Source organism: Oratosquilla oratoria, chromosome 9, assembly GCF_046742065.1.
Source record: "Oratosquilla oratoria isolate Oo_2021 chromosome 9, ASM4674206v1, whole genome shotgun sequence".
NCBI classification, from domain to species: Eukaryota; Metazoa; Arthropoda; class Malacostraca; order Stomatopoda; family Squillidae; genus Oratosquilla; species Oratosquilla oratoria.
The window spans coordinates 2,973,680-2,999,660 of record NC_134785.1 but is presented as its reverse complement, the minus strand read 5'-3'; the positions used below and the strand labels follow the sequence as shown (position 1 = coordinate 2,999,660).

The window sequence follows — 25,981 nt, the reverse complement described above, 5'->3', positions numbered from 1 at the left end:
GCTTTAAATACTTGGATGCGAATGTGGTGGGAATGGAGGAGTGGAGGTGGAGGTAGAATGTAGATTGAGAGAAGCAATTAAATCCCTTGGGGGATCAAAATGTGTAATGAGAAATAGACATTTGTGAATAGATGCTAAGAGGAGATTATATGAAGGAGTGGTTATACTGACAGCACTGTATGGGGCAGAAACATGGAACATAAGAGAAGAAGAGAGAAAGAGTTTAAATGTGTTTGAAATGAAATGCCTGAGAAGTATGGTAGGGGTTACTAGGCTCAATAGAATGAGAAATGAGGTGAAGAGGAGGAGAATGGGGGTGGAAAGAGAGTTGGGAGATAGGGTTGATGAAAGAGTATTGGGATGGTTTAGACATATGGAAAGAATGAGTGAAGAAAGATTAGTAAAAGAGGTGTGGGAGGCAGAGTTGGAGGGAGTGAACATGAAGGGGCAATCAAGGATGAGATGGACGAATGGGATAAAAGGCGCATTGGGAAAGGGAAATATCTGTTGAGGAAGGAAGGGAGAAGATAGGAGATAGGGGGTGAGTAGAGAATGGTTGTGTATGGATGATACTGTGATGCATGGAAGGGAGTGGGTGAGGGCTGGGGAGTGGTGAGGGAGTATATGTAAATGATATTTTGATACAACCCAAATGGATTCCTCCCCGTCTTTTCTTTTTCTTCATGAGGGGATGGAGAGGGGGGTCGCCAATTAAGTGAAGTGGCCTCACTGTGGATGTGCTGCATTTTGCTGCATTGCTTCTGACCCAAGGCAGTGGGTGAGATGCAGGGATGACCCATCACCCAGGAGGAACCAAGAAAAGAGGGAGGGATGGGTGGTGAATGGGAGTGGAGTATGTGGGTATGAAATGGGTGGGAGTGAATTTATGCCTTTGACTTTGACTTCCTCCCTTGTAAGGGGGAAAAAGCTGTTGGTATATGTATGCATGTATGTATATATGTATGTATGTATTGCCTCTAGTTTCACAGAATGGAAACCCATAACTCCCTCATCAAAATTGACCATCATCATCAACCCCACAGTGGCTGACAAAAGTCTTGAAACCTTCTCATAGATCTTCTAGGAAGAATCTTTATATTATTGTCTGTGTTGTATTAAGTTGGGATTGTTTCTATGTCATTGACTAAAAATTGTGTCAATTGCAAATTACAAATTTTTGATTATAGAATAAAGTTGTTGCAAGGTAAGGGGACATGGAGTTTCATCTTCAGTATGAGATATTTTATAGGAAAAGAATAATTTACTTTAACTTGTGCTCTGTATTGTACAAGATAATGTTATATGAAAAGAATCTAAATTATTATTGTATTTACTCTTTTAGATACATTGTTGAAGGTTCTTATATTTGTTTGATATTGCAAATTCTTTTTATATGAATTTATAAACCATTATCCTCACGAATGAGAACAGATAATCTAACTAAACTTCAGCTGTGCCTTTCTCGTCATCAGCAGCAGCAAGCCTAAGTGGGCTGGGCTCCTTGGGTGCTGGCCTCAATCTCCAAACCCCAACTAGCAGTGCACAAGAGACAAACCTTCAAGGCCTCCTAGCCTCCATGAACTCACAAAATACGGGTATGTTAAGGCTTGTAGGGGATTTGTTTTGCTTACAGTCAGTGTTCCACCCTGACCTCTGTTTTTAGAGAAATATTGTACACCAAAACCTGGTTTATAATCTATACTTCCTCTCAAGACTTAGAGTTGGAAACATTGTATCTTTTTCATAACTATGTGCTCATTATTCAGTTCAGCACAATAGAAATATAAAGGTCTTCAGTAAACATTCTGAGATTGGATATTATTAAAAAAAAAAGAATGCAAGGGATGTTTATGCAGACTGCTTAATTTAATTTTCACTATACCACAGTTTAATGGGTTGAATTGCCCTATAGTGGTTATATATATTACTTAAAAAAATCTTCCATAAGGAAGCATCATCAGAGTCTTCTCTGAGAAGGGAAGTTCTTAACATTAAACTAAATCAAACCAGTTATTTATATATATGTTCAATGACGCATGGTAAATTATTGAATTTGTCCACCAGTAGATAGAAGTGTTTCCTAGGTATTATGGAATTACATAGCAGCAGCTATAGAAAAATGCATAGATCTACCTGCTGTCTCTTTTGGGGGTTAATGCAGACAAGCTTTAATAAGTAGATGGCAAGGATCTTTTCCTCAATTGAACACAAGCCAAGTAGCAACTAGAAAATGACACAAGATCAAGCCACCTTCCCCGTGATACATAAGATAGCTTTTAGCCATAGATGACAAGGCTATTTTCCATAGCTGAATATATCGTATAGTGACTTTTAGAAAAAGAATTTATGAAGATGATAACTGTTATGTATACATTAGATACCTTCCAGTGATTTCATTAGATCTGACCATATCTTGGAATTAATTAAAATTTTCCTTTAATTTTTTATCTTTGATGAATTAGAGATGTGTTGAATATTTGTAATTGAAGCACCATACCATTTTTCCTATTACCTACAACTGTAGGTTGAGAAAAAGATGCAAAAAGGTCTTAAAATCCCTTATGCTTGTACCCAATTGCTTACAATGAAACCTGCTTGGTTGTGTTGTTCTGATTTTGTACCCTGCTATGGTTATCATGATTCCGAAACATATGGAACCAGTCCTAACTGCCCTGCAGACAGAGGAAGAAAGAGAAGATCACTTATATCTGAAAGAAAAAAGAAATGTAATTTTGGGCTGTTTGACATTGTTAAACACTACTGTTGATTTAGAAGGGGTGACTGTTTCTATGTTACTTTCCTATATGTACTCAATCATCTAAAAAGGGTTGCATAGCTGTTTAGTATATTATGAGTTTAAAGTGATTTTCTGTTTCTTATGGGAGCAGTTTTACCTAACTTCAGTAGTATGCTATACTAACATGTGTGTGTTGTGTTATTGCACAGGGCTGGGTGTAAACATGCAGAACCTTGCAACACTGGCCGCAATGACTGGCGGAACTACAACAGGACTTCCGACACTCAATCAGCCAACAGGTACTTCAGTATTCCTCACCTCATTGTGTGAATGATTTTGAATGGTTTTGCATTCCTTTTCTACCATGTTTCCTTTCTTTTTTCCCAATATTTTCCATTTTACTCCTTATCATTCCTCTACCAACTACTGCCTAATATGATTTCCATTCTCTTACTTTTTTAATAGTCCCATTTGCACTGTATGAAATAGAGACTCGAATTTTTAAGGAGACAGGAAGGAAGAGCCTAAATGTGTTTGAGATAAGTGTTTAAGAAATATGGTAGGTGTTATGAAGATGACTAGATTGAGAGATGTGGAGGTGAGGCAGAGAGCAATGGTGGAAAGAGAGTTGGCACATAAGAATGATTAGAGAATACTAAGATGGTTTGGACATGTGGAAAGAATGAGTAAGGAAAGAATAGTAAAAAAAAGTGTAGAAAGCAGAAATGGATAGAATGAACTTGAAGGAAAGATCAAGAATGAGGTAGATGGATAGAATGAAGGGAGCATTGGTTGTTGTTGTTCTCTAGACTGTCTGGCCAAGCAGTCCCAGGGCATTGGTTGTAAAAGGAATGTCTGTCAAGGACAGGAGAGAGTACAAAAGAGAGGAACAAATGGAGAGTAGATGATACATGGATGAAAAATTAACATAGCCCAGAGGGATATTTATTTTGTCTATGCCATAAATTTCATGAGTAGGTGAGGGAAGGGGTGGGGCTAAACCAGTTCCAGCTGTTGGGCTGTGGAAGTGCTGCATCTTGCTGCATTGCCTCAGACCCAACCAGATTTTAACAAGAGATGGACAATGAATGGGCTGTTGAGTGGATGTGGGGTGGGTGTCTTCTTTGACTTAGCCACCCCTTGTAAAGGAGAAAAAGCATTTTGACATATGTATGTATACAGTATTTTGATGATGACCCATCATCCATGAGGAGCCAAGATGAGAGGGAGGGAGAGATGTTGAATGGGAGTGGAATGGGTGGAGATGAAATGGGTGGGAGTGGAGTTATGCCTTTTGATTTTGGCTACCTTCCTGGTAAGGAGGAAAAAGCCCTTGGTGTGTATGTATGTGTATGTATGTATACACCTTTCTCTTTCCTTCAATGTCCGTTTCCCTCAGATTTTTTTTTTTTTCCACTTTCTTATTATTGTTCTTTTGCTTTTGTATGGTATCCCTACTCTTCAGCTTTTAGAATTTTCTTTATTCCTGCTTCATGTCATCTGTGTCCATTCCCTTCCCATTATAGCTTTCTTTTTTTTTTTTTTTTTTTTTTTGCAGCTTTACTTACCCTGCTTTCATCCATCTTTTTATTTTTGTTCTCTTTTTTTCCCCCATGCCATCCTTTCTTCTTGTTCTGTCCCATCATCTTCTCTCCATTTCCCCCTATCATTCATTTACTCTCTTTGTCTCATACCTCTCCTTTCCCCAATAATCTGCCTTCTTATTCTTATTCATCTATACACTTTTTTTTTTCTCTCATCATCACCCTTCCTTTCTATTCACTTTCTTCAGTTCTCTCTCCTTCCGTCTGTGTTCCATATTTGAATACATTTAAACATTGTTTTTCTTTCTCATTATCCTTCATACATATACATACATCTGCATCTATCTACCAAGGGCTTCTTCCCCCATATATGGGAGGTAGCCAAGTCAAGGCACACACCCACTCCCACCCATTCCACTCCTATCCGCCACTCTTGCTTCCCTCTTATCTTAGCTTCTCATGGATCAAGGGTCATCCCTGTTTCCTACCCATTGCCTGGGTCAGAAGCAATGCAGCAGGACATATGTTATGCATGCATATATACATATAACAAAAGCTCCTTTCACCCATTCAATGACCCTCCCATCTTAGCTCCTTGTGAATCAGTGTCATCCCTGCCCTTTGGCACACTTTTCAGGTCAGAGGCAATGCAGCAAGACACGGCACCAATACAGCAGGGTCAGACAGCCAAAGTTGATTTATGTCCTCCACATGGTGCAATCCCCCAACCATTTATCCAGTTGAGAAATATACGGAGCAGATGAGGAGAAATCCCTGCAGGACACATCGCTTCTCTATTCATTTACACCCATTCTCAATTCACACCTAGCTTTTGCTTCATACATACTACTTCTCTTTTCTTCTTCTTCTTTTTTTCTAAACCCCTTTCTCTCCACCTCATTCACAACCCTGTCTCTTTTGCCATCTCTCTCTTGTCTCTTTCAACATTAGTAATATTATCCACATGTTCTTTCCCCATATATTTTTCGTTAATTGTTTTCTTACTTGATGCAGAGTTCTTTAACTGATTGCTGTATTTATTCTCCTCTGTGAAGCTCTTGCTATTTCCCTTCTGTAGTGTACACTGAACTTTTAATTGCTTTACTGGAGTGACGTATCTTTGACCTGACAGTTATTTGAGTTTGTGTGGTTTGGCTTTGAGAAGTTGTATTTAGACCCATTATTGGTTTTCAGTTTTCAGGAAGTTTAAGGAGGAAATATTGATATACTTTTGACTGAATAATTACTTTGCATTTGCTGACCTCTTTTCTTTCATGGAATAATACTCTAAAGATTTTTATATTAATGCATTATAATATATAGCATATCCAGTATTATTGATAAATGATATAACAGTTTCATCAGCTTACATGATTTAACTGAGAATTAATTTTAACTGAAACGTAGATATGAGTGACATAGATATTACAGAAAACAACAAACAATTACCTTGACATATTTGGATAATGACATAAAATTTTGAAACAGTAAATTTTAGTAATCATGATGCCAAAATTTACTGTTACAATCCCAGATTCATTAAGTCACTCATTTAGGACAAACACCATAACTGCACATAGCCAGACTTGCCTTTTTCCTCCAGCTCTCTGAATCATCCTTGACAATCTCCCAGATATACTCCCAGTCCATCTTCAGATGTATAGCCATAGGGGATACTGTAGAGCCTTAGCATCCCCCCATATGAACTCATTAATGCTTTCCCATCCTAAAAATTACTATAAAAAGTTACAGATTGATAATGATAACAGTGCCTTAACAAACAATAAGACAAAAGTATTTATCATAAAGCTTTATTGATTAATACTTTATTTCATACTATCATCTATCTATATATATATATGTATATATATATATATATGTATATGTATATATATATATATATATATATATATATATATATATATATATATATATATATATCAAAAGCATTCTTCCCTCTTAAAAGGGAGGTAGCCAGCCAAGGCATGTACCCACTCCCACCCATCAATAATTTTCCTTTATCGTAACCCCTTATGGATGAGCTATCATTTTTTGTATAATAAAACTTACTCATTGAATGTTCATACAAAATATTCCAGTAGAAGTATATGAAAAAGAAAAATATAAAAATATAATGTATTCCTATCACAGAAATACTGTCAATCTATATCAAGAGCTTTTTCCTGGAGGTAGCCAAATCAAAGGCATGTACCTACTCATACCCATTCCACTCCCATGCACCACCCTATCTCCCCTCTCATCTGAGCTTCTCATGCATGAGAGGTCACCCCAGCATCCCACCCACTGCCCAGGAATCATAAAAATACATCATACATAAATAAGATATAAACAACATTCCAGTTTCCTATTCCCAGAGAGATCTGTAGGAGCTTCTGAGAACTTGCCATCTACTCTGGGGTTAATGGTTTTCCACCCACATCATACACAAAACCCATTAACCATCCCTCTTATCTAAGCACAGCTGGGACAAAGGGTCCTTCATCCCTGTCCCTCGTCAGTAACGGTTCCCTTGAGTTTCAGTAACTGGAAACCCATATCCCCACATTGGCTGGCAACAGTCCTTGGGCCTTCCCATATCTCTCTGGAAATAAACATTGTGCTGTTATCTGTTGAATATGTTTGAGACTTTCAATGTCACTGGGGCTGAAAGTGGTCATGGGAGGGGAGTAGTCACTATTTGTCAGCTCCTCTCAAAAAGGTGGAGAAGTATAGTTATATTGTTAGAGAGATCTTGGGCCCAATGCTGTGACCAAATGTCAGCCTCTTGGAGCTGAACCTCCAGATGGAGATGAGCACATTGATGGGTTTTGAAGATGCAGAACACATTATCTTACACTGCCCAGAACATGCTCAGTTCAGACAACAATACAAAGACTCTTCTCTGAGTGACCTCTGAGCTAACTTGATGGCCAAGGATCTTCTCAGAAAGATCCAAGGCTGTAGGTTGACTGATTGACATAAGCTATGTAAAACACTCATTATTTACATTCTCAGCTGGTGCAACCTACCAAAGGTTTTATTGACTAAACCTAAAGGTCTATATTCAATCATCCCTTCAGTGATAAACATTGAACTTTACAGAAATGTAATATGTCATGTGGATATATATTTGTAAAATGCTTTTGTTATTGTCATTATCAAAGAACTTTATGCTTCACCTTAGACTTCTCAAAGATCAGTAACAAGTTGGTTGTAATAAGATAGTGTAGTCTTATTTCTCAACAGTAGTGGTTTTCTTTGCTGCATATTCCCTTTTTTTATCCTACCCCTTTTTTTTTCAAATTGAGTTTTGTAAATTTTGTTTTTGTGGGAAAATTTTGTAGTTATAATTCTTCCCTCCTTTACAGTCCTTCCAGGCTTAACCTCGTCCACAGGTAAGTTTCTAACATTCATTTTTTAACCATTACAACATGATTTGTTTTTTTTATACCCCAACAGGAATTTTTTTGCAGTTTCAGTTTTAAGTTCTATTAATTTCAATCTATATACCAAGTGCTTCTTCCCCCATATAAGAGAGGTAGCCAAATCAAAGTCATGCGCCCACTCCCCCATTCCACTCCCATCCACCACCCTTGTTTCTCTCTTATCTTAGCTCCTCATGGGTGTAAGGTCATCCCTATCTTCTTCCCATTGCTGGGGCAATGCAGCAAGACACAGTACATCCACTGCATGGCTATTTCACTTACATGGCAATCCCCCCCCCACTCCCCATCTTCTCATGTGGAAAATACAGAAGACAGGGAGAAATCCCTTCAGGCTACATCAAAATATCATCCATACACAACCATTCTCCATTCATCCCTATCCCCTGATTTCTCCTTCCTTGGTCAACACACATTCCCATCTTAATCAAAGTCCCTTTCACTCCTCCATTTCCAGCCACATGTGACCCCAAATACTTGAAACTGTCCATTTCCTCCAGCCTCTCTTCATCAAGACTTACTTCCAACTTACTGCCATATTTCCATATTCTCCCATCACGTACCTCCCCAAGCTCCATCTCTAAATGCCTTAATCCCTCCTCTGACCCCACCACAAGTGCATTGTCATCTGCAAACAACAACTGTCTCACCTCCCAATTCTCTTCACTGTCTCTAGCCATCTCCAATCCCCTGCACTTTACCTTCAGAGTTACCTCCCATACCACCCCATCCATGTACACATTGAACAGCCATGGTGACATAACACAGCCCTAATGCAGCCCCCAGTTTCCCTCATACCACTCTCTCTTTCTATTTCCAATCCTAACGCAGGCTCTACTACTCTCGTATAAAACTGTTGACTGCCCTTACTTTTTACATTATTTATTTATTTATCTATTTATTTATTCATTCATTTGTTTTTTTATAAAAAAAAATTATAATAATATTTATATCTATAATGCCAAATAAAGTCCCTTTGTTGGTGATTTGAATGTCAAATTCTAGAATATCATATAGTAGTCTTAACAAATTCATCATGCTAGATATGAGGAAAATGAAAGTGTAATAATTTATCATGCGATGATTTATTAAAAATACAGTAATATAAACACAACAAATCTCAAAATCTATGGGGAACTCTAAGCTACCTTTGTTTCAATTTAGAAAAATTAATAATAAATTCCAATATTCTGTGGTTATTTGGTACAGGAATAAACTATGAAAAGAAAATGTTTCTTTTCTTTGTTGAACAAAATGTCAGAATATCTAAACAAAGTGTACATACTGTGTATGTGTGTGTGTGGATATATATTTATGTATGTGTGTACACACATACCTATACCAAAGGCTTTCTTCCCCTTGTGAGAGGGGTGGCCAAGTTAAAGCATGCATCCATATCATATACAAATGAACCAATTCAACCATCCCTCCCATCTCAGCAAAAGAGGGATGAAGGATCACCCTGTCCACGATCACTTTACTTGGGTCAAACAGCATACTATGAGGCACAGTTCTTCCACAGCAGGGCTCAACAGCTGGATTTGTTTTCTCCGCAACACTGCACCTTATAGTGATCCCCTACCTCATTACTCAAAATAGATTATGAAGATGATGAAAAGAACATCTCTTTGGACCATGGTGTCTCTTCATCCACTCACAATTTCCTTCCATTCATTCCTGTCTTTTCCCTTCTTAACAGACATTCCACACACATCCAGAGCCCCCTTCACCTCCATTCATCCATCTCATTCTTGGTCTTTCTTCAAAGCTCCTCCATCCACTTCTGCTGTTCACACTCTTTGTTACTCTTCTTCAGTCTCCAGTGTAATATAGAGGGTCATTTGGTGTAGATTTTATTAATATATAGATATCATACTCGTAAGCAACTATCATTTGTGTCTAGCAACTCAAATCTTTCATCATTGTCTTCAGAATCAGAAACCTTATCATTGCACTTTGATTAAGTTCAGTTGGAGCAATTATATTATAACCTCATACCCTTTGCATTTTGATAGGCCTAACAGCCATTGAAGAGCTGTGCCTTGCTGCATTTCCTTTAACCTAAGTAGTGTGACAGGGGAGAAAGGATGCCCTTTATTCATAAGGTGCTGAGATGGAAGTGGTGATAAATGAGTCTTAATTGTGTATGAAGCAGACCACCTCCTCTATATAAGAGCACACACATACATCAGAAACAAATAGAAACCCCCTCAATCCTGTCTCTCATATCAGCACCTTGAAGATAAGGGATCACTTAGTCCTCCACTGCACTCAAAAAATATACATATAATAGAATGACTAAATTTCACCCTAAGTCAGCCTCAATGCACATGAATTCTATTATCTTTATGAACATATAGATGAGTAATTTTCAAGGTCTGTTTATTCTTATAATTTTCAAAAATTAAAAAAAAGCAAGTCTGGTCTCATTGATGCACATAATGCAGAAAACTGAGTAACTCTTAAGTGGCCCATACACTCACAGGCCACCTGTCTGGCTGCTGGACAAAATCTGGACTGTGCAAGCCAAATTGAGTGTGTATAGCCCCCCATACAAACTCAGTTTGTTCTGTACAGTCATGATTTTGTCCAGCAACTGGACATGTGGCCTGCAAGTGTATGGGCCATTTCATAATGTTATGCTGTTGAAGTTAAATTAATTTAATGTGAAGCAGGTTCAACAAATTAAATCATAAATATATTTATAAATAAGAAGGAAGCCTTGCAAATTTCTCTGTACAAAGTGAAAAAAGCTTGATGAATTTGCCATGCTGGATCATAGATATGGCTTTCACTTAGAAGCTAGAATAACAATTAGAATTTTGTTTTCACTGAAACTGTTAATTGCAAATGTATTGCTGAAAAACTGTTGGTTAAGAATAACAGACTTCATAAAGTTATTTTGAGTATCTGTAAGTGTCCAGATAAATTAGAGATATTTACACTAAGATCTAACTCAGGTAGGAAGACATATGAATGTGTACATATTATGAATGTTGTGATATGTGTGGATTAGAATAGCTGATAGAGATTTTTGTAGTCTGAAATTTTCAATTGTAAAAGTAAAGTTGCTCATAATAAATAACAAGACTTCATAATTGTTATTGTGAGTGCTCTTTAAGCTTTAATCCAGATGGATGAAATACATTTAACTTCAAAATTAACTCACATTGTAAGAGCATATATATTTATTATAAAGGTGGTGATATAGATGTCCAAAGAGTAATAGAATAATTATTACAAAATTTATCCCATACTGTGAATTATTGGTTCTCAAACTTTCTATAGATTGTATGCCTTCATTGCAACTAAAGATTTTACATACCTGACAGTGAAATTTCCCTAGATGAGAGGTTTTAAAATAATCAATAACTACATGGCCATTTATATTATTGAGGCATGATTTTTGTGTACTGATAAAATATCTCTAATTGAGAATTGTTAAGATCAGTTAGAATAAATAGAATGTAAAACATATTTTAAAATATGCCCTATATCCATTGTTATAAGAATTGTTAATGTATCTCCTGAAAATCATGTGCATAATCCAGCAAATACCCAATAGTTCAGTCACACAGCATTCTTTTCACGACTCAAAACTAATCTCCACATAAAGAAGAAGGCTGATCACTTTCAATTTTTGCTATACTATTCCCCCATTCTGTTAACCTACTTAAGTTTCTTCTTTACCACCTCTATAACTAGCTCTTCAGTACAATAGGATAGAAGTGCTAAATATTGACATCAAAATGTAATACTCCATGGGGATGGGGGTATAGCACTGTCGTAAATCTTATGGTTATTTTTTAGTAAAGCCCCGTGTTTGAGTGAATACCAGTTGTTTAGTTGTTTCCATTTCCAGGATTCTCCAGCAACCTTGCCAGTTTGCCTTCAGCTTCAAGTCCGGCAGGAAAGCAGATTGAAGGGCCAGAAGGAGCAAATCTCTTTATTTACCACCTTCCTCAGGAGTTCACAGATCTAGAGCTAGCACAAGCCTTTTGGCCATTTGGAAAAGTCATTTCTGCAAAAGTTTTCATTGACAAGCAGACGAACCTTTCCAAATGCTTTGGTAAGTTGAAAGAGACTTGCTTTGCATATATTAACTAGTTACGATTACTCAGGTAGTGTGACAGGAAGAGATGGCCCTTCGACCCCAAAGTATTGAGATGGAAAGGGTTGTGGAATAGGTCTTGATTGTATACGATGTGGATGTGAGCTTTGGCATGGCCACCCCTCTTATAAGGGGGATAAGATCTATGGTATATGTATATACCACCCAACATTGAAATAAATACAACACAGAACAGGCATGATGAGTAACTCAACTTGTCCTTGATGCAATCACTACACACACTAGAGGCCACAGGTCTTCAGCAAGAGAGACCAGGGGCAACAGATAGATTGATCACTACACAGAAGACAAAGACCTCCTTGTCTTATGCTGCCCCACTCTTGCCATATTCAGACAACAAAATATATCTTCCTTGAGTGACTTGTGGGCTAGATCAATTAGATAGTTGATTGATATATGTACTGTTTGTATCAATATATATGTATATATATATATATATATATATATATATGTCGCCCTGGCTGTTCAACTTATACATGGATGGGGTGGTGCGAGAGGTGAATGCTAGGGTAGTGGGTCAGGGATTGGAGATGGTTAAAGAAAATGGAGAAAAGTGGGAGGTGAGCCAGCTGTTGTTTGCGGACGACACTGCACTTGTGGCAGGGTCAGAGGAGGGATTGAGGAAGCTGGTGGCAGAGTTTGGGAGAGTATGTGATAGAAGAAAGCTAAAGATAAATGTGGGTAAAAGTAAGGTGATGAGATGTACAAGGGGTGAAAGTGGCAGTAGACTGGAAGTGAACATTAAGGGAGAGCGACTGGAGGAAGTGGATAGTTTTAGATACTTGGGTGCAAGTGTAGCAGGAAAAGGTGGAGTGAAGGTGGAGGTAGAATGTAGGTTGAGAGAAGCGAGTAAATGCCTTGGTGGATTAAAGAGTGTAATGAGGAATAGACATTTGGGAATGGATGCTAAGAGGAGACTGTATGAAGGAGTGATTGTGCCAACAGCACTGTATGGGGCAGAAACGTGGAACATAAGAGCAGAAGAGAGAAGGAGTTTGAATGTGTTTGAGATGAGGTGTCTGAGAAGTATGGTGGGGGTTACTAGGCTGGATAGCGTGAGAAATGAGGAGGTGAGGAGGAGAACAGGGGTGAAAAAGGATTTGGGAGATACGGTTGATGAAAGAATATTAGGATGGTTTGGACACATGGAAAGAATGAGTGAAGAAAGACTAGTAAAAGAGGTATGGAAGGCAGATGTGGAGGGAGTGAACATGAGGGGACGTCCTAGGATGAGATGGATGGATGGGGTGAAGGGGGCTTTGGGGAAGAGGGGAATGTCTGTTGAGGAAGGAAGGGAGAGGATGGAAGACAGAGGTGAGTGGAGAATGGTTGTATATGGATGATGTTGTGATTGCATGAGGAGGAATGGGCGGGGGGGGGGGGGTAGTATGTGTGAGTAAATTTTGACGCAGCCCAAAGGGATTTCTCCCCGTCCTCTCCTTATATGCAAGGGGGGACGGAGAGGGGGGTCGCCGATTAAATGAAGCGGCCTTGCTGTGGATGTGCTGTGTCGTGCGACACTGCTTCTGACCCAGGGCGGTGGGCAGGGTGCAGGGATGACCCGTCATCCAGGAGGTGCTCAGATGAGAGGGAGGGGTGTGGAGTGTATTTAGGGATGAAATAGGTGGGAGTGTTTTTATGCCTTTCCCTTTTTGGCTACCTCCCTTGTAAGGGGGAAAAAGCCTTGGTATATGTATGTGTATGTGTATGTATATATATATATATATATATATATATATATATATGTATATATATATTTATATATATATATATATATATATATATAAAGAAGACAGGTCTAGTACCAAGTTTATTGCTTTAAGCTTCTTATTTTTCCACCTTCCTCATCTTGTCACATTGTCTCAACATGTATTTACTTAGTTGTATTATATGGAAAGAGAGCTATGCTTGTAGTGACCCATTTTTGTATCTTTCAGCATCTAGTTTGTTCTTAAATTCTTGTATAGTTTTTGCACACACTGTTGTCTCATCCAATTTGTTTCAGGCATCTACCACTCTCTGTGGGAAGCTATTCTTTTTCAGATCTTTTCTATAACTATCCTTTTTGAGTTTCTTTTCATGTTCTCTTGTTTTTCTTTTATCCCACTTTAATAAATCTTTTCTGTTGAGGACTTCCATCCCATTCATAATTCTGTAAATGGCCAGTAGATCTCCTCTTTCTCTTCTTTGTTCCAGGGTTGGTAGTTCCAATTTGGGCAATCTTTGTTCATATGTCAATTTAGAGAGTGTTGGTGCCATCTTTGTTTTTTTTTTTATTCTTTCTAATTTCTTTATATTCTTTTTTGTACTGGGTGTCTATAGTGTCACAGTGTACTCCAATCTTGGCCTTATCAATGTAACTAATATTTTCTCCACCACTTCCTCATCCCAGTGGTCAAAGGCTACTTTCATTGATCTTACTAAATTGAAGGTTTCTCCAACTATTTTGTTGATATGCTTGTCTGGTGACATGTCTTTGCTGATAATTACTCCTAGGTCCCTCTCCGAGCTAATTTTTTTTTACTTCCTTTGTAACAATTTTATATTGCCCTGGTATTCTATTTTTACTTTTTCCAAATTCCATTATACTACATTTCTTGATGTTGAAGTTCACTTCCCACATTTGGCTCCATTCTTAGACTTTATCCAGGTTTCTCTGCAGTGATTCAGTCTTCCTCTGTACTTACTTTCTTTAGTAGTTTTGCATCATCTGCAAAGAAGTTCATATAACATTCCACACCTTCATCCATGTCATTTATATATATATGGCAAACATTATCAGAGCCAATACAGAACCTTGTGGGACTCCACTTATCATTTCTTCCCAGGTCAAGTATTTGTCTCCAAGTACCACCCTCATTTTTCTTCCATTCAAGAAATCTTCCATCCATTTCAATAACTTTCCTTGTACACCACCTGTTATTTTGATTTTTCTTAGTAGCTTTTTGTGTGGTACTTTATCAAATGCTTTTTGTGAATCTAAGAAAGCACAATCTGCTCATCCATCCCTTTCTTGCATTATTTCTATTAGCCTCGAGTAAAAGCAAATCAAGTTAGTGGCACATGATCTTCCTTGTCTAAAGCCAGATTGTTTTGGATTCAGTAGATTTTCATCCAGATGTTTAATCCATCTACTTTTGATAACTTTTTCACATATTTTTACTATTGTGCTTGTAAAAGAGAACAGTCCATAATGTGTTGGGTTTTCCTTTTCCCTCCTTTATATATTGGTACAATATTTCCATTTTTCCAATCTTCTAGTACCTTTCCTTCTTTGAGTATGTGTGCATGTATGTATATATATATATATATATATATATATATATATATATATATATATATATGTATGTATGTATGTATGTATTAACACAGGGTGCTAGGATGGGAGAGACAATAAGAATGGATTTTTGGATGGATGTAGGATGGGGAGGGTATAGAATGGATTTATCTTCTGACTCAGCCATTCCTTATAAGGGGGGCAAGGCCCTTTGAAAGTGGGATGGCCAAATCTTAGCATACAGCCACCCTACATCCCCCCCAATCCAATGCTCATCCAAAACCCATTTATTGTCCTTTCCATCTAAGTACCTCATCCACAGACAAATCTCTCTCTAAAGAAGTAAGAACCACATTGGCACACTTGTGTCCTGGACACCATCTGGGTCCAAGACAATATCAACACAGCATAAGCCTGGCCACAGAATCAAACTGCTCCAGATGCAACCACCACACAGAAGATACTGACCACCTCATCACACAATGTCCTGCATAAACAATCCATAGACAACATATAATTTCTTCCCTAAGCGATCTATGGGCCCACCCAGTGGCTGTTGCCAGTTGCCTGGGAACTGTGGGTCTCTGGTAAGAGATACCTGGGGCAAGGGATTGATTGATGGATGAAGGGTCTTCCCTATCCCTCTCCACACTGCTCAGGTCAAAGACAAAACAGCAAAACACTGTTTCCACAGCAGGGTCTTTCAGCCATAGCTGGTTTACTCCTATTGCTTCATTATATGGTGCCACCCTTATCCACTCAAGAAATCTATGGAAGAGACAAGAACATCCTTTTGGGTTGTATCTTTCCCTCTCCCACTCAGTGCTACTTTCTGTTCACTCCTATCTTTTGTACTCTCATCCTTGTTCAACAAACATGCCTCTTATACACATTGTCCTCTTCACCCTTTCCATCTGTCTCATTCTTTGGTCTTCCCCCCCCCAAGTTTACTCCATTCACTTCTGTTTTCCACACCTCTTTTTAATCTTTCCTTATGCATTAATTGTATATGCCCAAACCATCTCAGCTCTCTTTCATCAACCCCATCTGCCAGCTGTCTCTCTACTCCTGCTCTCTCCCTCACCACATTTCTCACTCTTTTCATCCTTGTAACACCAACCAAAGTTCTTTAACTTAATCTCAAATACATTTAGGTTCTTCTTTTCTACCTCCTTCATATTCCAAGCCTCCACTAAATGCAGTACCTTGGTCACAATGATTCCCCAGATACCAAAAACTTCTTGCATACTTGTCTTAATGCAAAAATTTGATCTATACACCCTATTCATTTTGTAAACCCTTATCTCTGTTCCACAGTTACTCCCTGTGTTGCTCTCCAAATAATCCTGTTTGACCCCTTCCATACAATGACACCTATGTAGGCATCATAAGGCATGAGTGGGTATATGAGGATCCTGGCATTGGTGTCTTGATTATATTAATTTTTTAGTTGTAACCGAGTGACCCCCATATTCTGTGAACTGGCTTGATCATATTTTCTGTGGTTATTTATATTCAGAGTGAAAGAGAACAAGTAATACAGCTGTAACTTTATATTCCATAAAGCAAGTATTGTGATGCATCATCGTACATCAGGCAGCTGATGCTGCCCACAAGAATTTGACTCATATTAAGAGGTTAACACCCTCCCATACACTTTACTGACTACACTTAGCAGACTGACCCCTTATATAGAGAAAGTATATATGCACTACTTCAGTCTACTAGTACACTTCCTTCCCTGGGGCATACATTAAACAATCTTACCAGCCATTCCACTATAACTAGTCCCTCCATGAGACACTCCAAATAAAAACCTCTAACCTAGGGGCCTTACCAGCTTTTATCTCTTTCAGTGCAACAAAAATAGGATGGGCAGGACTAGGCATCTTTCTAGAGCCCCAAAGGGGACATTTCTAAAATAAAGCAAAGGGATAAGAGGGACTGGGAGGAGTTTTCCAACAAGAACCCTAAGGTTATGGTCTTTCAATATGGGTGGATGTGGTGATGAGAGTAAAAGGGAAGAGATAAGCATTATGTTTGTGAGAAGAAAGATGCATGTGTTGGCATTGAGTGAAACTAAGTTGAAAGGGAGGAGCAATTTTGAGTTTGGTTGTGTAGTTGGGAGGGTTTCAGGAGTGAAGAGAGGATAAGGGAGAAAAGGGGTGGCTATACTAGTAAGTGAAGAGATAGGTAAACATATGGTGGAGTGGAAGGAGGTTTTCTTCAGTGTTAATGTGGATGAAGGTGAAACTGGGAAGGGAGATGTGGGTTTTTGTAAGTGCATATAGGCCTGGTAGTGAGAAGAGTGTAAAAGGAAAGGGAGGCGCTTTTGATGGATTTAAATGAGTGCATAGAGGGTTTTGGGAGAAATGTCAGTGTAGTGGTACTGGGAGGTCTCAGTGCTAGGGTAGGAGATTAACCAATAGCCAGAGTGGTTGGGAAGTGTGGAGTTCCAGGAAAAAGTAATAGTGGAGAGATAATGGTGGAAATGTGTCTAGAAAGAGAGCTGATGATAGCAAACACAGTGTTTAGGAAGAAAGTCAAGCTTAAGTATGCATGGGAGAGGGTGGTGGATGGGAGGGTGGTAGATAGGGGTTTAATGGACTATATAATGGTAACCAGGAGAAGATTAGGAAGAGTTTTGGATATACATGTTCTAAGGGGAGAGAATGGGGGAATTTCAGATCATATTTTGGTGGAAGGTAAGTTGAGAGTGGAGGATAGATGGAGAAAGGAAAATGACAGAAGGTAGGAGACGCTTAGAGTAAACTGCTTAAATGAGAAAGAAAAGGAGTATAAGAAGAAGGTGAGAGAGGAGTGGGAGGGAGTGAAGGATAGAGTAGAACTAGAAGTAGAGGAGAAAAGGGGATGGTTCAAGGTGGGAGTCACAAGGTGTGCAAAGATGGTGTATGGAACAAAGAGGATGGGAGGAAATTGAAGGAAGGGTAGTGAGTGGTGGGATGATGAAACAAAGAAGGTTGTAGAAAAGAAGAAATAAGAATTCTTAGATTGGTTACAAAATAGGACAAGAGAATCTTATGAGAGGTACAAAGAAAAGAGAAGAAAAGTAAAGCATAAAATAAAGGAGGCAAAGAGGAGAGCAGATGTGAAATGGGGTAAGAGTATGACAGAAAATTTTGAAAGTAATGAAAAGATGTTTAGGAAGGAAAAGAGAGGAAGAGGAAATTAATCAAGTAGAGAAGAAAAGACAAAAGATGCAGATGGATAGATGATAATGGAAGAGGCAGCAGTAAGAAGATGGGCAGTAGGAGTGTACCGATTCCATTTTTTTTGCCAATGCCAATGCTGATTCCTATTCACTCTTAATTGCCGATGCCAATTCCTATTCACTCTTAGTTGCCGATGCCAATACCAATGCTGATTCCACTTTATACAATTACGGTATATCAGTTTTTAATATAATTAAACTATGATTTTTACTTGTTGAGCTGTTGAGCTGTTGGATACTAATAATTCAATGAACTTAATGAAGTGCTAATTGATTGACCACTTTATGATTATCAATGTATGATTGTATTCTTTTCTATTGGTTGAAAAAGAGGTTAAAAATTACCTATTTCATGGATTTTGATGTAAATACTAACTTTAAGTAACTTGAATTTTTTAATGCATGGTATTAAATAAAACACATGTGGAGAGCATAAATTTTTAATTAATAAATTTCTTAATCCTACCTTAATAGTAAAACCTAAACCTAACTCAGTCTCTACTATCTAATATTTGACCCATGGAATGCAGAAAATGGCAATATATATATATATATATATATATATATATATATATGTATACACTATATATATATACATACATACATACATACATATACCAAGGCTTTTTCCCCCTTACAAGGGAGGTAGCCAAAAAGGGAAAGGCATAAAAACACTCCCACCCATTTCATCCCTACATACACTCCACACCCCTCCCACCCTCCCTCTCATCTGAGCACCTCCTGGATGACGGGTCATCCCTGCACCCTGCCCACCGCCCTGGGTCAGAAGCAGTGTCGCAAGACACAGCACATCTACAGCAAGGCCGCTTCATTTAATCGGCGACCCCCCCTCTCCGTCCCCCCTTGCATATAAGGAGAGGACGGGGAGAAAATCCCTTCGGGCTGCGTCAAAATTTACTCATACATACTACCCCACCCCCCTGCCCATATATATATACATATTATATATATATATATATATATATATATTTTTTTTTTTTTTTTTTTTTTTTTTTTAATGTTGTGTCTGGATATAAAATCAAGAAAGGAACAAAAAACTCATTGATTTTTTTTCCAACATGTTGACTCACCAGAGTACTGCCACATTCACTGGGTTAATAGTCAAAGTTAAACATTCACAAATTGAAGTTCAACAGCATCAATTCCTCCCCTGTTCATGGAGTCATCCAGTTATGGTGTGGGGTTTAGACATTACTACCAATACTGAAGTGGCACTCACTCTCCACTGAAGATGGTGGAGAGTACAGCATTTTGTTGGCAACTTTTCCAAGTTCAGGATATGAGTTGTGGTTGTCTCTCCACCAACTCAAGGAGTCTGAGTCACGTGGTTCTAGTGGGAGGGTGCAAAATTTATCAGCTTTGCTTTGTAGTGTCAGAACAGATGAAGATCTTAATTCTTTTCTTTGAAGTTTCACTTTGTCCAAACTTGACTTGTGTGAATTTACCTCTTTTTTTCCTCTCTGCATATGTCTACATATTCATTTCTCAGTTTGATGTATGTTTGCCATTTAGTCATTTTTTTGTCTCTTTTCCATCTTTTCCTAGCTTTGTGTGTGTATTAATCTAGTTGTATTTTATGGGAAGGGGAGCTATGCTCGTGGTGTCCCGTCTTCATATCTCATTTTATTTAGCCTGTTTTTAAATTCGTGTATCATTTTTGCACACACCACATTTTCATCTAACTTGTTCCAAACATCTATTATCCTGTGGGGAAATCTGTTCTTTTTCAGGTCTCTTCTGTAATTGTCTTTTTTTATTTTCTTTCCATGTCCTCTTGTATCTCTACTATCCCATTTTATTAGATCCTCTCTATCAATAATTTCTATGCCTTTCATGATTCTATAAATAGTTATCAAGTCTCCTCTCTCTTTTCTTTGCTCCAATGTCTGTAGCTCAAGTTTTGCCAGTGTCTCCGCATCTGATAGTTCTGAGAGCGTTGGTGACAATTTCATAATTGCTCTTTGTATTCTTTCAAGTTTTGCTATACATTTTTTTGTACTTGATGACCACGTTGTTGATGCATACTCCAATCTTGGTCTTATCAAAGTGACTAGTATTTTCTCCACCATTTCTTTGTCCAGGTATGTAAATCCCACTTTGATTGATCTTATTGAATTATAAGTTTCTCCAAAAATTTTGTTTATATGTTTTTCAGGGGACATATTATTCATAATAATGACTCCCAGGTCCTTCTCATTTTCCACTTTTTTAATTTCTTCCTCTCCCAATGTATATGATCCCACTATTCTTTTTTTACTTCTTCCAAATTCCATTATACTACACTTCTTAACATTGAATTCCATCTCCCACTTCCTACTCCATTCCCATACTTTATTGAGATCACTCTGCAGCAACTCACAATCTTCTACAGTGTTCACTTTTTTCAACAGTTTTGCATTGTCCGCAAAGAAGCTCATATAACTTTCAATTCCTTTATCCATATCAATATTATATATAGCAAACATTATTGGGGCCAAAACTATTCCTTGTGGAACTCCACTAATCACTTCATCCCAATTAGAATGTTTGTCTCTTATCACCACTCTCATTTTTCGTTCATGCAAGAAGTCTTCCATCCACTTAAGTATTTTGCCCTGTATTCCTCCTGCAGTTTCTAATTTCTTAAGCAATTTCTTGTGTGGCACCTTATCAAAAGTTTTTTCAGGTCTAGAAATGCACAATCAGCCCGTCCATCTCGTTCTTGTATTATATCTATTAGTCTTGAATAGAAGCACATCAAGTTTGTGACACAAAGACAGGTCACCACAAGCATAGCTCCCTTCCCGTATAATACAACTAGGTAAATACATAATCTTCCTTGTCTAAATCCAAATTGCCTTGGATTTAGTACATTGTTTTTTTCCAAATGCCTTACCCATCTAATTTTGATCATTGTTTCACAAATTTTAGCTATCGTACTTATAAGAAGGACTGGTCTATAGGGGTCTTCCTTGTTTCCCCCTTTATATATTGGTACTATATTTGCTCTTTTCCAATCTTCTGGAACTTTTTCTTCTTTTAATGAACTACTTATTAGACTATGTATTATGTCTGTTAGTTCGTTCCTGCATTATCTCAGAATCCAGTTTGCCATTTTATCTAGTCCATGCAATTTTCTAACATTGAGATTACTCAGGTGATTCATTATTTCTTTCCTTGTTACTTCTATCTCTTTCATAGGGGGGGACTTTCTCCTCCCACTCGACATCTCTAAGTTGTATGATCTCCCTTGTAAACACTGACTTGAAATAAATACATACATACATACATATACCAAGGCTTTTTCCCCCTTACAAGGGAGGTAGCCAAAAAGGGAAAGGCATAAAATCATTCCCACCCATTCCATCCCTGAATACACTTATGTTCATAATTTCTGCCATTTCTATTTCCTCTGTGTATTCTATTCCTCCTTGTCATAGTTTCACTAATTCTTGTTTGTTTTTCAGTTTGTTGTTTACAAATCTATAAAATAGTTTTGGGTGATGTTTACATTTTCCTGTGACACCTTTTCATATTTTCTCTTTTCTTCTCTGCGCACTTGTACATATTGATTTCTATAACTAGTATATATTTTCCATTTTTCAGGTCTTTTGTCTTCCATTTTATCTAAGCTTTATCCCTTTTGTCTTTTAACTCCCTACATCTTTTGTTGTACCAACATTTTACATATCCTTTTTCTTGTTTGTCTTGGAACATACTTTTCCACTCCTTTATAAGTTGTCAGAATTTTCCATTCCTCTTCTACTGTTGTTTCCTCCTTGTGTATCCTTTCCCAATCTGCTTTTTTAAAGAATTTTCTTATTTTATAAAAAAAAAAAAAAAAATCCATACATCAATCTTCCCTTTCTATATTGTTTGTTTTTTCCCATGTATTTTTCCTCATTTAGTTCCAGTTCAACTAATATGTGGTCACTTTTACTTAGTGGTGTCTTATATTCAATCTTGTCCACTATTTCAGGTTCTGATGTGATTATCAGGTCCAGACTCAATGGTTCTTCCTCATTTCTATACCTAGTATTCTCATGTATCCATTATGTCATTGTATGTTCTGTAATCATATCAAGTAGCACATTTCCCCATAGGTCGTCTCCACCCTTCACTGTTATCTCTTCCCAGCAGATTTCTTTATAGTTAAAGTCACCCATTATAATTATTCATCCTCCATCTTCCATTATCTTATTTAGTGTTATCCTTGTGTCTTCTTGTGTTCTCTCTCTTCCCACGAAGCCATTTTAGGAGGCACTTAATTTACCACAAAATTCCTGATCTTCTTATCCCTGTCCTCTATTTCCATCATAATCATCTCCACTCTGTTCTTTCCATATGTAACAGTCCTCACATTTATATCCTTCTTAGTCAGGAACATAACTCCACCCCCTTGTTTTCCTTCTCTGTTTCTAATTAATCCAATAATTATATGTACCATGTCCTACACTATTGGGTGGTAATGGATCTTTCAATTTTGTCTCTACAATTCCCATTATGTCCGCTTCTTTTTCCTTCAGGTAATCATTCAGTTCATTCAATCCTGTTATTAAGCCATCTATATTTATGAAAGACACTTTTAATTTTCTGTTACCTCCATCCTGTTTTCTGCTTTCTTTCCGTATTTCTCTACTATGAACCATTTCCTCTCATATCCACTACTCTCCAATAGAATTTCTCTTTGTCTCTGTTTTGTTCTCATTTTTTTTCCTTAGCTTTGATTCTTTTTGTTTTCTCTTCCTCACTTTCCTCTTTATTCATCTCTCTGTTTATCTACCTGTTTATACTGTTCACTTTTTGCTAGTTTCCCTTTTTTGATAAGACATTCTCTGCTGTTGTTTGTGACCTGAATTCAACCTTAATTGGTCTGGTCTTGTCTATATTGTATTTCCTCAGTTTATATATTTCTTCAGTTTCTTTCTCTATTTCTTGTTTATCTTCTTGAACTATTTTTAATACCTTGTTTACTTTTCCTTCTCTTTTACTCTTGTAGTCCTATTTGGATTATGCTTTTCTTCCATTCTTAATATAATTATACATTTCTTTTTATCTGCTAAGTCTCTTACTATATTCTCCTTCTCTCTCATCACTTTAATAACTGTCCTTAGTTTGTTCTTTCATCTGTTGTTTCACTATATCTCTAAATTCAATTTTGTTATTCTCTTGGACTTTTTTCCAACCACTTACCTCATTTGCTATGGACTCTTTATTCTCTTTATTATTCCTCTTTAATTCCTCATTCTCATCCTTTACTTCTTTTAACTATCTTTTTAATTCTTCTATTTTAGGTTCTGATTTTTCTTCTTTAGTTCTTCCAGTTTATCAACTCTTTGTGTAACTAGCACGAGTTGACTAAACCTAATCTCCCATGATTTGTTCATTTTTGTTAATTTCTCCTCTATACTTACTAGTTGGGGGAGGTTGTCATCTCCTCTGTCATTAAATCCATAGAAGTAATTATCTCCTCTTTCCATTGAGCTGCTTTTATCTATATTCCTACTCTTAATACTTTTGCTCACCTGTCCATCCTCAGCTGTGTCATCTGCACACCTTTTATTTACACCCTTTCTGACTTCCAAGGCCCGTTCCTCCCATTCCTCATTTTCTTCCATTTTCTTCAATAATGCCTCCCCTTCTCCTTTTTCTTCACCTGCCCACTACACCACAAGCTTTCATCCTTCCCCATCAATACAACACAGGTACTCCCTCATCACTGAAATCCATTAAAATTGTGTTTTTTTCAGAGTTCCAATATTCACTGTCAATCTGACGTGTGAGTGTATTTGTGTGTTTTATTCATCTTCTTTTTTCTTTTCTTTTCTTTTCTTCTCTTTTCTTTATCCAGTCACATTAGATTGAAAGGTCTTTTGTCAGTATATTTTATCATTGTAACATTTTTTGGCCACCATAACAGTACAGTTTTGTTTCATCTCTAATTTTCCTATGTTACAGGATTTGTGTCCTACGAGAGTGCCATGGACGCTCAGCGTGCTATCCAGCACATGAACGGCCAGCAGATCGGCAACAAACGCCTCAAGGTCCAACTCAAACGATCCAAGTCAGACGGCAAGCCTTACTAACAGGTACCTCCTTCTCCTCCTCCTGTCATTGTTGCTGTGTCCTGTAGGTCTTGGTCCTATGGAAAGCCCAGTGAGTCCATGAGTACGTTGGTGGCTGTGTTCATAGCGTGTCGGGACTCAAGTTGGTCAAAGTGTTTGGTCATATGTATTTGCAGAACTTATAGTGTACAGTAGTGTACATTGTACAGTGAGAGTCATTTGTTCTAATGGTCATGCAATTAGTCACGATGTAATGTTTGACTTTGGGTTTGGGAAATGAAATGGTGAGGGGCAATGCTAGTTCCATTTGCTAGTAGACAATCATAGAATCACATAGATACTGTGCATAGGTTCAGATTTTGATGGGGAGACAGATGCTTGTCTTAACTCATGTTTGTAGATCATAGAAATTGACACTCAACATAGGGATGATAGACTTGTATAGGTTTTCGATATAGGTTAGATTAATTCCTTGAAATGTGTTCTGCTACAGTACTCTGAGTTAATTTCTCATGTGAATACATAACTTTGAGTAAGACATGCCCACAGAAAAATATATGGGGCATGGTAAATATAGTATATCTAGTAAATGTTTTTTAATAATGTTTTAAATTGTATAAATGGTGTTTTGATTCTAAGCAATCAAACTGATTAGATATTGAATCAATCCTGTGGTGGTTTGGAGGATTATGTAAATAAAAAAGTGCTTCAATCAAATTAGTCTCTAAGAGCCATGATGAAAGAGCTTTAGGAGTATCCAGACAGTCATAGCTTTGTTATTACTAGCTCCTGTTAAATGAAAATAACATAAATTCCAGCACTCAATTTAATTTTGAATTACACTGAAAGAACTCTGAAGTATTTTGAGCATGAACTGTGACACCCTCAGAAAAGAAATTAATCACTCTTGAAAACTTTAATGATATTGTCAGCAAATATTTTTAATTTGTATTTCATTGATTATTACTGTTTATGCAGTACATGAAGTTTCTAAAACCCCTGAGATAGCTTTACTAAATACAGAACACCTGAAAGATCCTAAAATAAGTATTTTGATGATTATTCAAGTTGAGACAAGCATCATAATTATTTATACATCCTTTGTCAAGTAAATCCAATGGAAAAAAATAACAGATGCAGTACTTATTCTGTCAGGGATTGTCCTCCATTTCATGTACTGAGGCAAGGAAAACCACAGTAGTAAATGCTGAAAGGATATTATAAGTTACCAGAGCTTGGACACCTACTAATCATTCCCATGGACCTGTAGATGACTCATTAGGAGTCTGAACTCTGGGTACTTGGATGTGCTATGAAACTTGTTGCTGTGATTTTTCTTGACCATTTGTGCAGAGTGTAATTGCCTTCTATCAAAAGTACATGTACGGTGTTTGATAATGTACAGATGTTTGACAATACACAGATGGGTTTGTTACTGCTGTGACATCTGTACGTTGAACTGCGTGATACAGCTGTAGCATCTGTACGTTTAACTGCCTTGTACAGCTATAACATCTGTACTCTTTGCTTGATGTACGGAGCTTTGACAAG

General features: G+C 37.5%; 1 protein-coding gene across 14 annotated transcripts in view; it reads left to right on the top strand.

The window, feature by feature from the left end:
• Positions 1–25,981, top strand: part of bru1 (bruno 1) — a 228,053-nt gene that overhangs the window by 184,228 nt on the left and 17,844 nt on the right. For 10 of the 14 annotated variants that reach the window (XM_076189797.1, XM_076189799.1, XM_076189805.1 and 7 more), the window contains 5 exons: positions 1,452–1,595; positions 2,947–3,036; positions 7,650–7,676; positions 11,587–11,793; positions 24,324–24,454. In XM_076189797.1, coding sequence (XP_076045912.1) covers positions 1,452–1,595; positions 2,947–3,036; positions 7,650–7,676; positions 11,587–11,793; positions 24,324–24,451 — 596 coding nt within the window. In that variant the 3' untranslated portion in view covers positions 24,452–24,454. The remainder of the gene's footprint in view (positions 1–1,451; positions 1,596–2,946; positions 3,037–7,649; positions 7,677–11,586; positions 11,794–24,323; positions 24,455–25,981) is intronic. The other 4 variants (XM_076189802.1, XM_076189808.1, XM_076189803.1 and 1 more) reach the window with 4 other exon arrangements.